We start from the raw sequence: 12,791 nt of genomic DNA, 5'->3' as shown, positions 1-12,791 counted from the left end.
AAGGGAACATTTGAAGGAATGATCATGATGAAATGTTAATACATTTCTGTTTGGATTTGAACAGATTCATTCTGTTCAGGACAGGATTCATTCACTCCAAAGATTAATCAATCTCCTAACTAATGCAACCTGAGCCAGATTTTTAGTGAGCCTTAAAAAGCAGTTTACTCCTCTAAGAACAAACATTATTACACAGGATGATACTTCACCCTGTTGTTGGTCACATAGCTATATCTTCACACAAATCTTGTCAGATATAAGAGGGGTCACAGAACTGTCAAAAATTTACATACATAAGCAAAATACCTTTACAAATCCATGAATCTCCAATTAAGCATTCACATACACTTTCTACTAACAGCAGAGAAAACATGATTTGTGATCTTACATTGAGATTTGGTCTATTCTGATTCACTGTTTTTCTTGACCAAAATCACAAATTATAAGGCACTGATTAATTTAAAGTGCCTACTGCTGCCATGTCCTTTAGATATTCAAAAACTAAACTTAACATTTCACTTGACATGTTGAAATCATATTAATTTTCTGTATCAATACAGAATAAGGGGAAGAAGTTTTAGTGAATAATGCAGATGCTTCGGCACTCATGTAAAATAAATTGTATATTGTATAAATCTGACCACTGGAGATCAAGTTAAAATTTCTTAGTCTCCCTGGTGAAAGTGCCAAGTTTGCTTTTAAAAGTCATGATAATCATCAATTCAAATCAAAGCTTGATCACATATCTGAGATCAAAAATTTTCATAGAATGTAGGATTTAAACATTCTCTTGTCTACCACCACCTCCATTTTATATTTGAAGATTCTTGAGGCCATTAAAGATGAAATGGCTTGTGTGGATCACAAAGATAGTATAATGGCTGTAATGTGATCTTAGATCCTCTTTCTCCAAATACTGTGTTCTTTTCACCTCTATGAAATGTCTTGATTGCATAATCTCTAAAAGATAAGTACTCGATGTCAAAGAAACTAAACATTATTTCTGTGACAGAGTTTTGTTCTCAAATCTATAAAACAAACATCTCTTGATATAACAGTGGATTTGTTCAATTGGTTCACAAAAAACTGAAACAATGCATGGGAGTATTATTTATCTTGGTTATATAGAACTACAGCAAAAAAAAAAAAATTCTTTTCTCATTTCCATGGGATGTCTTCTTAGAAGAGAAAGAAGTTGTTTGCCTTAAGTTGAATCTTCCAAAAACTTTCCTAAGTGGACTAAGAAACTTTATGAATGCAAGGTAATAGAATTTACAAATTAGTAGACAAATAATTTCAGTAACCAAGCCAATTTTTACATGAAAATTCAGTTGCAAACTTCTCTGGGAGATGATTGTGCTTTGTTTTCTGTAATTCTGGTCCATTTGCATGAAACTCAACACTACCTCAACATATCATTTATCTGACTCACACATGGGTACAGTTGGTTGATGGTGGGGTGTCTATCCGACTTTTGTTTTCTTTAGCATCTTTCTGAGGTGATTCACTGCCAATCCGACACTTAAAAACTTGCTTGTAAGCCTTCCTGAAATTTTCAGAGAGAAATGCATATATTATAGGATTAACAGAAGAATTGCTGTAAGCCAGGCAGTGTGCTGTTATTCTGAATAAGAAGGAGGCTGTAGTCAATGGAAAGACTCCAAATTCAACCCAGAGGTGAATCACATGATGTGGCAACCAGGATATGCCAAATACGACTACTACCACGAGGACTGTCTGTGCTGTCTAGGACAAGAAAGGAAAAAATGTGTCAATGGCATCAATGAAAAAATAATTTACTCATTTAAACTATTAACTTTTATGTTTTTAAGATACCAAAAAAATAGAGAAGACATGAAATACTGTGTTGGCTTAATTGTCATCTTTCCTATTGTTTTTATTCACTGTTTTCTTGAGATTTACTATGCTTTCCAAATAGAATACATTTACTATGCTTCCCAATAATCATGTACATGGGATATTAACAAGTAGTATACCTAGATTGTAACAACTCAAGAATCGTACAATGTCAGAGTTGAATGAAATCTCAGAAAGCTTCTAGTCCAATGTGTATAAAAACCAGAACTCTCACCTCAATATTCCTAATGTTAACATTACCTCCAGTAATGATGAGTCCAGTGTCTCCAAAGATAGAGTATGGGATGACTTTAAATGTCAAATTTTCTTCTTTTTTTTTTGGAGGCATTTTTTGCCTCTGTATCCCTGGCATCTAGTATCATGCCTGAGATACAGGGGATACTTAATAAATGTTTGTTGATTAGCAAGTGTAACTTTCTTTCTATATAATTCTATCTATTGCTCCAAGTTTTCCCCCCCTCAGATCAATGTAAGAATAAAATACATATTCCTTCTTATATCCTTCCATATACCTGAAGACAGATATCATGTCCCCACTAAATACTCCTTTTGCAGGCTAATTATTCATAAGTATTTCAATCAACTCTCATATGATTTGATCTCAGGATCCTTCAGTCATAATTGCTCTCCTCTAGATGAGCAAAGCAAAATCACAGTAGCTCAAAAGAAACATGAGATATATAAATGTAGACTTCTCCACTCCAAAAGTTCATATGGACTTTTGTGCCTGATCTGTGCTAAAGCTTTCTGAGTTCATATTGTTCTGATCATACACAATCAGACACACTATACTTTGACAATTTATATTGTGAGATATAGTGATATTGTTTTGATGAAGGACAACAACCAACAATCAGTTTTATCAATGCCTTTCATAAAATATGTCATTAAAGACTGAACACAATTCTTCAGATGTGATCTGACTGAGCCATTAATACCATGAAACTATCACCTCCATGATTTAGAATACTGTGCCTCAATACAGTCTAAGATAACATGGCCTTCTAGATGTAATAGCATAATGATAATTCATATTGAGCCTGCAGTCCACTAAGATCCCTAGATATTTTCTAAATAAATTACTTTCTAGCAATGTATCTATACTGCATTCGCAAAATCTATTTTATTTTTTTCATACAAGTATTTACCATACTTGTAAAGATTTGATGTTAAATTTTGCCTATCTGAATAAGGAACTATATTTGCCTTGTCTGTTCCTCATACTTTGTTTATTTTTAGTTAGATATCTGATGACATGGATTCTATTGCTCATCCTTTTCTTGGATTTTATCTCCTATGAATATTGGATGTCTCTGTTGCCAGTCTTCTTACACTGTGCCTTTGGATATTTGACATTTTTCAAACATAACCTGCAAATTTTAACTTCAAGTAATAAATACATACTAAGCACATATAACTTGAAAGATAGTGAGGGTGCAAAGATTTAAAAGATAATCCAGTTCTTGTTCTCCAAATCCTTATATTTTCATAGGACCAGAGAGATCCCAAAAACCAGGGGGTCTTTGCCACTTTAATTTGTTTCCTTTAGCACAACTGGCTCAAAACCTATGGAAACTGCTTTTCTACTTACATATTTTGGATTGAATGAGAATCACCAATAATATTCCTTTTTATAACGCAAAGTACAACTAGATCTCACCTGATGATGATGATGATGACAACTAGTATTTTATATGGTGCTTTAATGTTTGAAATGAGTCATAAATATTATATCATTCTGTCATTATAACTATTGTAGAAAGGAGATATTATTATTATCCCCATTTGACAACCAAAGAAACTGAAACAAAAGTTAATGACCAGCTCAGGGCCATAAGGTATAAATATCTGAGTCAGAATTTGAACTCAAATCTTTTAACTTCAGGTCCAGTACTTTCTCCATGACAACACGTAGCTTCCCACATTTCTAAGGTCCCTCCAGCCTTACCATTTGCTCTGCTTCTGGGCCCATAGACCCTCTGATATTGTCTTTTAACCTACTGATATAACCTAAGAACTTGTAGTCTGATACTTTCCCTTTAGTATTTCTAGCCCTTTCGATCTTCCCTGCAGTCAGTACAAGGACTATCTCACTTTTTTTACTTGCACACTCAGTGATTATCATATCAATTAGCAAATGGCAAGCACTTATTATAGGTAGCTACTAGTATAGTAAAACACTGGACTTAAGAGTCAGGAAAACCTAAGTTTAAAACCTGACTCAGATTCTTATTAGTTCTGTGATTCTGGGCAAGTGTGTTTCCTAATGTATAAAATGATAATAATATGAGCAAAAAGTTGTTGTGAGGATCAAGTAAAATAATATGGATTAAAGATCTTTGCAAACTTCAAAGCATTCTAAAAAGCTATTTTTTAATTATTAATAGATGTTTTTATTCATTTATCCATAAATATGGTAAGTCAGGTGATAGTGGGGAAAAAGCAGGGATCCAGAGGAAAATGCTTTTTTCCCCCTTTCTTTCCATGACTCTGATGGAAATTTTAATTTTGTCTATCTTTGGGCACATATCTCTTTCCAAATTTCTAGCTGTGAATTTATTTTATCTCAGTTACTAAATGATAAGTTTTTTGTAAGCATAATATCTTATTTTTTGCATTCTCAATAGCATTACAGTCCCTTGCAGAGAGTATTCAATAAATCTTTGTCTAATTAAACCAAGAAAAAATAAAATAACCTACATTTCAAACTCATTGATACGGGTTTTCCTGTCTTTGTCATTATTATCAGAGTGACTATTGCAATTAAATTCCTACATAGTGTTTAAGGGAGTAGAATTAGAATCCAGAATTAGGAGACTTAAGACTGGGATAAGAATGAAGTATAAATTAATATTTGGAACCAAGGATTTTGTTTTGCCAAATTTACAGAATGAAGATTAGAGACAGTGAAAAAAGCAAAAACAAATGTGACTCACTAAAGACAAAAAGACTTTAAACTAATAGCAAGCTTACTCTCTTATATTCTTCCAATTATGAAAGGAGCCAATGATTTCTGTCACTTTGCTCATGTCGTTATTATGTATACTACAAGGATCTACACCAAATGCAGCTTCTAGCTGTTACTTCAAATCCTATTTGGTAAGTAAAATTGTAAGACATTTAAACTTGATGATTTATAAATATTCAATACTTCAATGCACAATTACTGCATTGCCTTCTGCCTTCCATATGGATAATAGTTGGGGAACTAGCAGGGAACTAGTAGGTTGAAATACGGTTCAGCAGGAAGTAGACACAAGGCACTATAGAACATATTTAATATGTCCTACATAATAGCTAATATTTATATAGTACTTATCATGTGCCAGGCACTGTGCTCAGCAATTAACAAATATTATTTCATTTGATCCTCACAACAACCCTGCCCAGAGTCACAAAACAAGTAAGTATCTAAGGCTTGATTTGAACTTAGATCTTCTAATTTCAGAAAATCAGAACTCTATTCTCTGTACCACTATGCATGCCATGGCAGGTGATCATTCACTTTTCTATCTTTCAGTTTATCTATAATGAACAGAAAAAAATCTAAGCCTAAAGGTACAAAAATTGTTGACATAACAGATTAGTACAACGGGTACTTTCTGACCCACTGGCATCTAAGGAATAGCCAATCAACCTAAAGATTGAATTCTATGAAATTTCTGCAATGTGGCTACCCACAATAGCTAAAAAATGTAGTGATTAGTTTCATAAGAACATAGAATTAAAGTCTATAGACAAGGGAACCCTGATCATTCAGCTAAAGAAACCGAGGCCCAAAGTGGTAAAGTAATTTCATTAAAGTCAGACAGGTAATAAGTAGCAGAATTACTATGTAAATTCAGGTTCTCAAATTAAGAAATTTTTACACTTTGCCACTGTGATAGTTGAAAAAATGGCTCTTTTACCTACATATATAGAAAATAGAGCATTATTCAGATAGCTATAGAGATGTACATGTAAAATAATTGCATTGATAAAATATTTCTTTCTACATATATAGAAATAATTATTTTACATGCTTACAATGGATTTAGCCAAATTAATAGATATAGATATAGACGCATATACTTATCAGATATGTATTTGATACATATATATAGACATATGTGTGTATCAAATCTTTCCAAATCAATAAATCAATAAGGAATTATATCTTCCCAATATGTCAATGAACATTTCTTTACAAAAATAAAAGTTTCCCTCTATATATTCAATTCTGTTTTAAGGGATCTTTTAAACTATATTTCTATATAGCTCTTTTAAAGAATTAAACTCATCAGTTTACTGGCAATCAGCAAGATCCAGTTATACTGACAAATATTTCCAAAGAGAAAAGAACATAGTCTTAGAGAGAACAGAGGTTTCTGGGTTGGTTTGGCAGTAGCAAGACCTATTAACAGGTAGATCCTCCCCATTTGCCATCCCTTTACCCCTCTCCTTTTGCCTAAGCTGCCAGGTCTAATCAGTGTTGCCAGTTAGGAAGAATAACATACCTGCTTTTCCTACTTGGATGAAATAACAGTAAACACTCTAATCCTTCCAGTAAAATGGAGGACCACCATGCCCTACCATCTCTGTTGCTGCAAACTAAGAGGAATTCTGGTTAATGTCATTTTTCCTTTCTTTATACCTTACAGATCTCCAGACACTATTGTCTAGCATAATCACACACACACACACACACACACACACACATACACACACTATACTTTAAGAACTCCTGGGGCAGCTATGTGGTGCAGTGGATAGACCACCAGCCCTGAAGTCAGGAGGACCTGAGTTCAAATCTCATTTCAGACACTTAACACTTCCTGGCTGTGTGACCCTGGGCAAGTCACTTAACCCTAATTGCCTCAGCAAAAATAAATAAAATTATTTTTAAAAAAGAACTCCTAAGACCTTGCATCTGGACACTGCACCATTATGATTTCTGGTTTGATTTGTGTTTGATTTGTTTTATAAATTGTCTCCCCCAACTATTGCTTTCCTTGACATCAGGGACTATCTTTTTCTATTTGTATCCCCAGTGATTACTCTATAGTAAGTACTTAATAAATATTTTCCATTCATTCATTTATTCAATATAATCTTTTAACTTTTAATCTTTATTAATTTTTTTTACATTTTTTAAAATTCCACCAGAGACTTCAGAACCATGGACGTATGCCTGTCAATTACTGTCAGTTATTCTGGAGTATGACTAGTCTCTGATTTATTACTAATGATTTATCTAATCAAAAAAAAAAAAAAAACAGCCCAAGAGCCATTTTTGAAATCACTATTACTTTATTTGTGACACTTTGGAAAAGATCCCTTAAAACAGGATTGAATATATAGAGGGAATGCCTGAATATTCTGTTAAATATTAAATATTCTGTTAAATAAATAGCTAGAGATATCCCAGGGGTTGAAAAATGACTCATTTGTTTATTGCCTGTTCTGCTCATCTGAAGTTTCCAGACATGAATTTTTCTGACTGGAATGTGAGTCACATTCATCTATCCAGGTCCTTTGTCTTCTTAGTAGTTTCTTCCTATAGACTATGTGAAATGGCCTTGGGACAAACTTGAGCTGTATCAAATTCAGCTTTAACAAAATAAACATATATTAACATACTGACATAGATCCTTGGAAAACACTAAGTGCTAAAATTTTCTGTTATTATCTGCCAAACTTTGCTTCCAGGGATCAAGAATCTGATGATGCAAAGGAAGAATGTTAGGAAAATAGCAAATATGGGAAAGTCAACAGTCAAAGATATTTTTATGACTCAGTTGACTGTCAGGAAAAAAATCAGTAGCAAGGTTACCTGATACCACTGAATGCTTGTCACTGACAAACATGTATCTTGTTTCCAAAGATATATTATAAAAAGTAAAAAATTTCTAATAGATGAAGTGCAATAATAGAAATGGGTATTTTCTTTCAAGGTCCAGGCAATAGAAAACCTAAATACATATTTCTTTTAGTTTTTCAATGTTTCTTGGCTGTCAGATTCAGGGAGGAAAAAAAAGCATTTACAATCCCACTAAGGTTCAATAGACTTCTTCAAACACTGAATAGATAACCTAGTCACTGTAATGCATTTTTTTTTTCAATTCAACAAGCAAGTGCATACTTGGTACAATGTTTATTCAGCATCTATTACATTTTACTCCTAGAAAATATTAATTATTATTACAAATCTAAGAAATAAGTGGAGGTTCACACAAACACCACAACACATAAACTATTCAAAAGATATTTCATTCAATCCTAATGATACCCTCTAATTCTGAACTGCTTCCCAAAGAAATTGATGGGAAAATCCTATGCTTTTTTCTCCTTTGAAATATCAGAATGTGACTTAGAAAGCTCACCTCTTCTAGAAAAGGAGTTTGTTTTCTTTGATGCTTTTTTCTTACAGATTTTTCCTAATATTAGAGCCATAGTTATACCTGTTATGTTTGCTCCTCACTTACACTAATTTTTTTTTTCCATAAAGGGTATTAGAGAAAATCATTTGATGGAGGAAAATACTGATATGGGAACTGCATTAAATCTCTACATGGATTCTTATTAAACTTGATATTGAATTCTTCCTAACCTTGTCCCTTTCCTCCCTTTCATTTCTGTACTAGAAATGCCTGATGCATTAAATTCTATTACTTTTCTTCTTTGGAGAAGCATCTGAATTTATTCAAGCATCTGAAAAATATAATTCTTCAAAGAATGTTGCCAGCAAAATGTGTGATGGAACTTTGCTCAAAGATAAGAAGATCTTCAAAGATCTTTCTTATGGATGGAAATGATGAATAGGTTTTTTTTTTTTTTTGGAATTTTGCAACTAAACCACATGATTTACCAAGTACTTTAGACCGAACGAATCAATGATTGTGTAACTATCCAAAACTTGGAAGGACCATAAGAAGTCATCTTGCCTATCTCTAGCTCAACTTTCTTGCTTCAAAAGAAACTCATTCATTCCCCTTTTTTTTTCATTGTAATACCTTGAAATTGGCATGTAGCCTTTGCATAAACATAATATGCTTGCTCTTTCCTCTGTTCCCACCTCATGATGTATACATCTATGAAAAAGTTTTTAAGTTTTTCTTCATATATCCTCCTATGTTCCCCAGAAGATGGAAAATTGGGTTTATTATGAGAAATAGGATAATTGACATTTTGATAACTGTAATGACCGCGTATTTAAAATCAGCTGGAGTCAGGAATTCAGGTTAAAGGGAAAATCTTCAATCTTTATTGAAGTGAAGAGATGAATAAGGATTGCGATAGCAATATGGGCAAGAAAGATTGCCATAGCAATATGGGCAGCTGCGACAGGAAGCCAGCTAACAGAGGGGGATCTGAGCTGAAAAGTCGTCGCAATGGCAAAAGCAAGCAGTCTCTCCTTCCCCTTCCTTTTCCACTCCCCTGCCTCCACCCACCAAAATCGTCATTTCCTATACAACACATCAGGACTTGCACAAAGAGTGGGCGGGGACCATTCTTTCTCCAAGCTTATATATTAATGGAGTATGGTCCAATTACTATTTAGCCTCATGTGCTTGGGACCTCAGTGCATCAACTCAAGCCTCAGCCCATTACAGATAACCTTCTTCACAGACAAATAAAAAAGGAAATAAATTCAGTTCATGATTCAGTCTGTTTAAGCTGTGCTCTTTCAAGGCAGGTGGAAGAGAAAGAATAGGAAGGAAAGATTAAGTTCAAAATAGCTAGGACTAACATACCTGAAGTTCCTGAATCCAAAGGTAAAGAGTATTTGCTTACTTTATAGTCATGAATTTGCAAAAGTCTTGAGCTCCTTTTTCAGAATAAAAAACACAGATCCTACAGATAGTTTACCTATTCCAGTACAATTCAAGATCACAATATCATAAAATCAGAGCTAGAAAGGAACTCCAAGCCACCTAGTCCAACAGCATTATTTTAATGTGAAAAAAAACTTAGGACTACAGAGACTAAGTGATTTGTTCAAAGTTACACAGGTAATAATTATCAGAGATAGCATTTGAATTCATATTTTTTGACCACAGCCTAAATTGGGACAGTTTCTTTCCCCAGGGCAAGTCCTAATAGTGGTGAAGCAGAAGTATGTGTTTCTGACATGATTTTTACATGATTTGAGTGTGTTTCAATAATATTTTCTATGTTGATAATAAATCCTGTCCTCTTGTGAGACATGTGACTGTGTCTTTTTCTTTAAATCTTGGACCTGACTGTTAGGATAGTTAAATATAAGTACAAGTAGTCAGCCAATAAGCATTTATTAAATGCCTGATATGATCAGCTATAGGTATATTTTCAAGCACACTGCAACATCATGTATCATACATATTACGCTTGAAAGCTTCTTCATTGGAAGTCAATAGAAGTATAAATATGATATTAGTTGAAAAAATTCAAAGAAAGTTAGACATATCTGAATAGTAACTTAAATGTTTTTTTTTTTTAATTTTTGGTGAGCTTAAAAGAGTACTGTCAGTGGAATTACAGGAAAGGAATCACAATCGATTGAAGAATGAAAAGCTGGTGAGAGTGGAGACAAATAGAATAGACTGCTCTTTCTAAAAACAACAATAAGCAGCTAGTATATATATATATATATATATATATATATATATATATATATATATATATATATATATATATATATATAAACAACTGAACAACATTTGTAGAGTATCTTAAGTTTTGTAAAGAGTTTTACAAATATTGTTTCATTTGATCCTCATCACAATTCTGGAAGATAGGAATTATAATTGACAAAAAATGGCAGACAGAGATTAATTGACTTGCCCATAGTCATACAGCTAGTAAGTGTACAGGTCTGGTTTTTAATTTAAAGCTTCTTGACTCCAAGTCCAGCACTCACTTCACTGTACCACCTAGCTGACATTATGAAATACAAGATAATAATAAGGGAATATCAAGGTCAAGGGTAAGGCCATTTCTTGATTCCATGCTGATAGATGCCTCCCATTTCTCTTCATTTCCACTTTACAAAACATCTAGATTCTTTCAAATCAAAGTGGTTATTACCTTCTGCTTAAGATTTCTCACAATCCCTTCAGTTTTTAGAATTGTCTCTTTTGAAATAAGTGTGTATACACTTTACATTTACTTACTTTACCCATGCATATATTGCATGCCACAGAAAGAATACAAATTCTTCAAAGACAGTACCAGTTGTTTTGTTTTGTTTTTCTTTTCATTCCTGTTACCTACACACAGTAAATGTTCAATCAGGTCCCTTTAATTTAATTTGAAATGTGTCAAATAAGAACATGTGAAATTTCCACTTCTGTCTGGTAGCCACTAAAATTCTTCTTACATTCCTTCTCTCTATTCCTTCACTCATTGTATCTATAGATCTTGCCAAGGACTGTCCACCTCATTAATTCTATCTCTATTTTTTGTCATACAAATGCTAGGCTAGGGACTAGTTGTAGGTAAAAGGGGAAGTAAAAAGAATAAACATTTATGTAGTACCCACTACATACCAAGCACTGCACTTTACACATATCATCTCATTTAATCATCACAATAAACTCCCAATCCAATTTCTTAAATTGAATAGCCAGAACACTTATTGACATTAGCACTTCCTTTAAAATATAAACTGGACTTGTGTACCTAAAGCCTCACCATTCTGATTTATATGCTAATTGGGTCACATATAAATTCATATTGTCGAAGTGCTATCTAGCCCTTGCCACTGAAAAACAATTCAATTATTTAAACAATTTGAAGTATTTTCAAAATCTCTGAACTCTTCATTTTCTTCAAAAAAACAATATTATAATACATTTGCATTTCATATATTACATTTTGACTAAGCCTTCCCCATTAAATGGGCACCCATGTTTTTCCAGTTCTTTGCTAACACAAAAAGTTCTACTAGAAATATGTGTGCATGATTCCTTTATCTAGATTTTTATTCTCTTATAAATATATATATGTTTTATACATGTGTATGTATATACATATACATATATATATGAAGTATTGCTGAATTAAATACAATACTATTCAGTGGTATTTATGGTACAATTCCAAATTGTTTTCCACACTAGTTGGACTACTTTTTAAAAATTGTATTGATGTGTTTTATTTTCATATCCATAGTCAAATTTTATTGATTTTTTTCATATTTATTTTTATATTCAGATTCATATTTATTATACATCATTTTTATTCTCTTAGAAATATATATATGTTATATATATACATATACATATATATATGAAGTATTGCTGAATTAAATACAATACTATTCAGTAGTATTTATGGAATACCTCAACTCTATATGGAACTATTTTGGAACAAAATAAAACTGTTAAGTATAAACATATAGTGACTCCATCTGGAAGAACATGCAACATCTCACATCTATAACATTCCTAATCTCCCTGCTTTAGGTTTTTTTTTTTTTTTAAATAAAAGAAATCCTATCTCTCACCTCATTGACAAAGGAGAAAATAAAAAAAATTTTTGCAAGACAACTGAGGTAAGTGACTTACACCAAGTCATACATCTAGAAAGTGCTAAGTGTCTGAAGCTGTATTTGAACTCAGGTCCTTCTGACTCCAGAGTAAGTGTCCTATCCATTACTGCAACTAGCTGTCTCAAAACAAATCTTTTACAACATATATAGTCAAGTAAATCTCTCACATCTCTGTAAGGAGATGGATTGTATGTGCTTTGGAATCATAAATGGTCATTGTATTGATCACAGTTCTTACAGCTATCACAGATGTTTTACTTTACAGTGTTATTACACTTTCCATTTCATTCCATTATCCACTCAGCTGTCAATACAATACTATGCCTACTCACATATTTTGATGGAAGTGGATTTCTTTGACAAAGAGACCTGAGTTTCAATTGATAAATGACGGACAAAAGCA

At 32.8% G+C, this 12,791-nt stretch overlaps 1 protein-coding gene across 1 annotated transcript in view; it reads right to left on the bottom strand.

Annotated features, from left to right (window-relative positions):
• Positions 1–899: 899 nt before the first annotated feature.
• Positions 900–12,791, bottom strand: part of GALR1 (galanin receptor 1) — a 31,243-nt gene continuing 19,351 nt past the window's right edge. The window contains exon 3 of the mRNA XM_051970551.1: positions 900–1,746. Within this exon, the coding sequence (XP_051826511.1) occupies positions 1,429–1,746 (318 nt within the window). The 3' untranslated portion in view covers positions 900–1,428. The remainder of the gene's footprint in view (positions 1,747–12,791) is intronic.

Source organism: Antechinus flavipes, chromosome 1, assembly GCF_016432865.1.
Source record: "Antechinus flavipes isolate AdamAnt ecotype Samford, QLD, Australia chromosome 1, AdamAnt_v2, whole genome shotgun sequence".
Lineage (NCBI taxonomy): Eukaryota > Metazoa > Chordata > Mammalia > Dasyuromorphia > Dasyuridae > Antechinus > Antechinus flavipes.
This window is presented reverse-complemented; position numbering and strand designations above follow the sequence as displayed.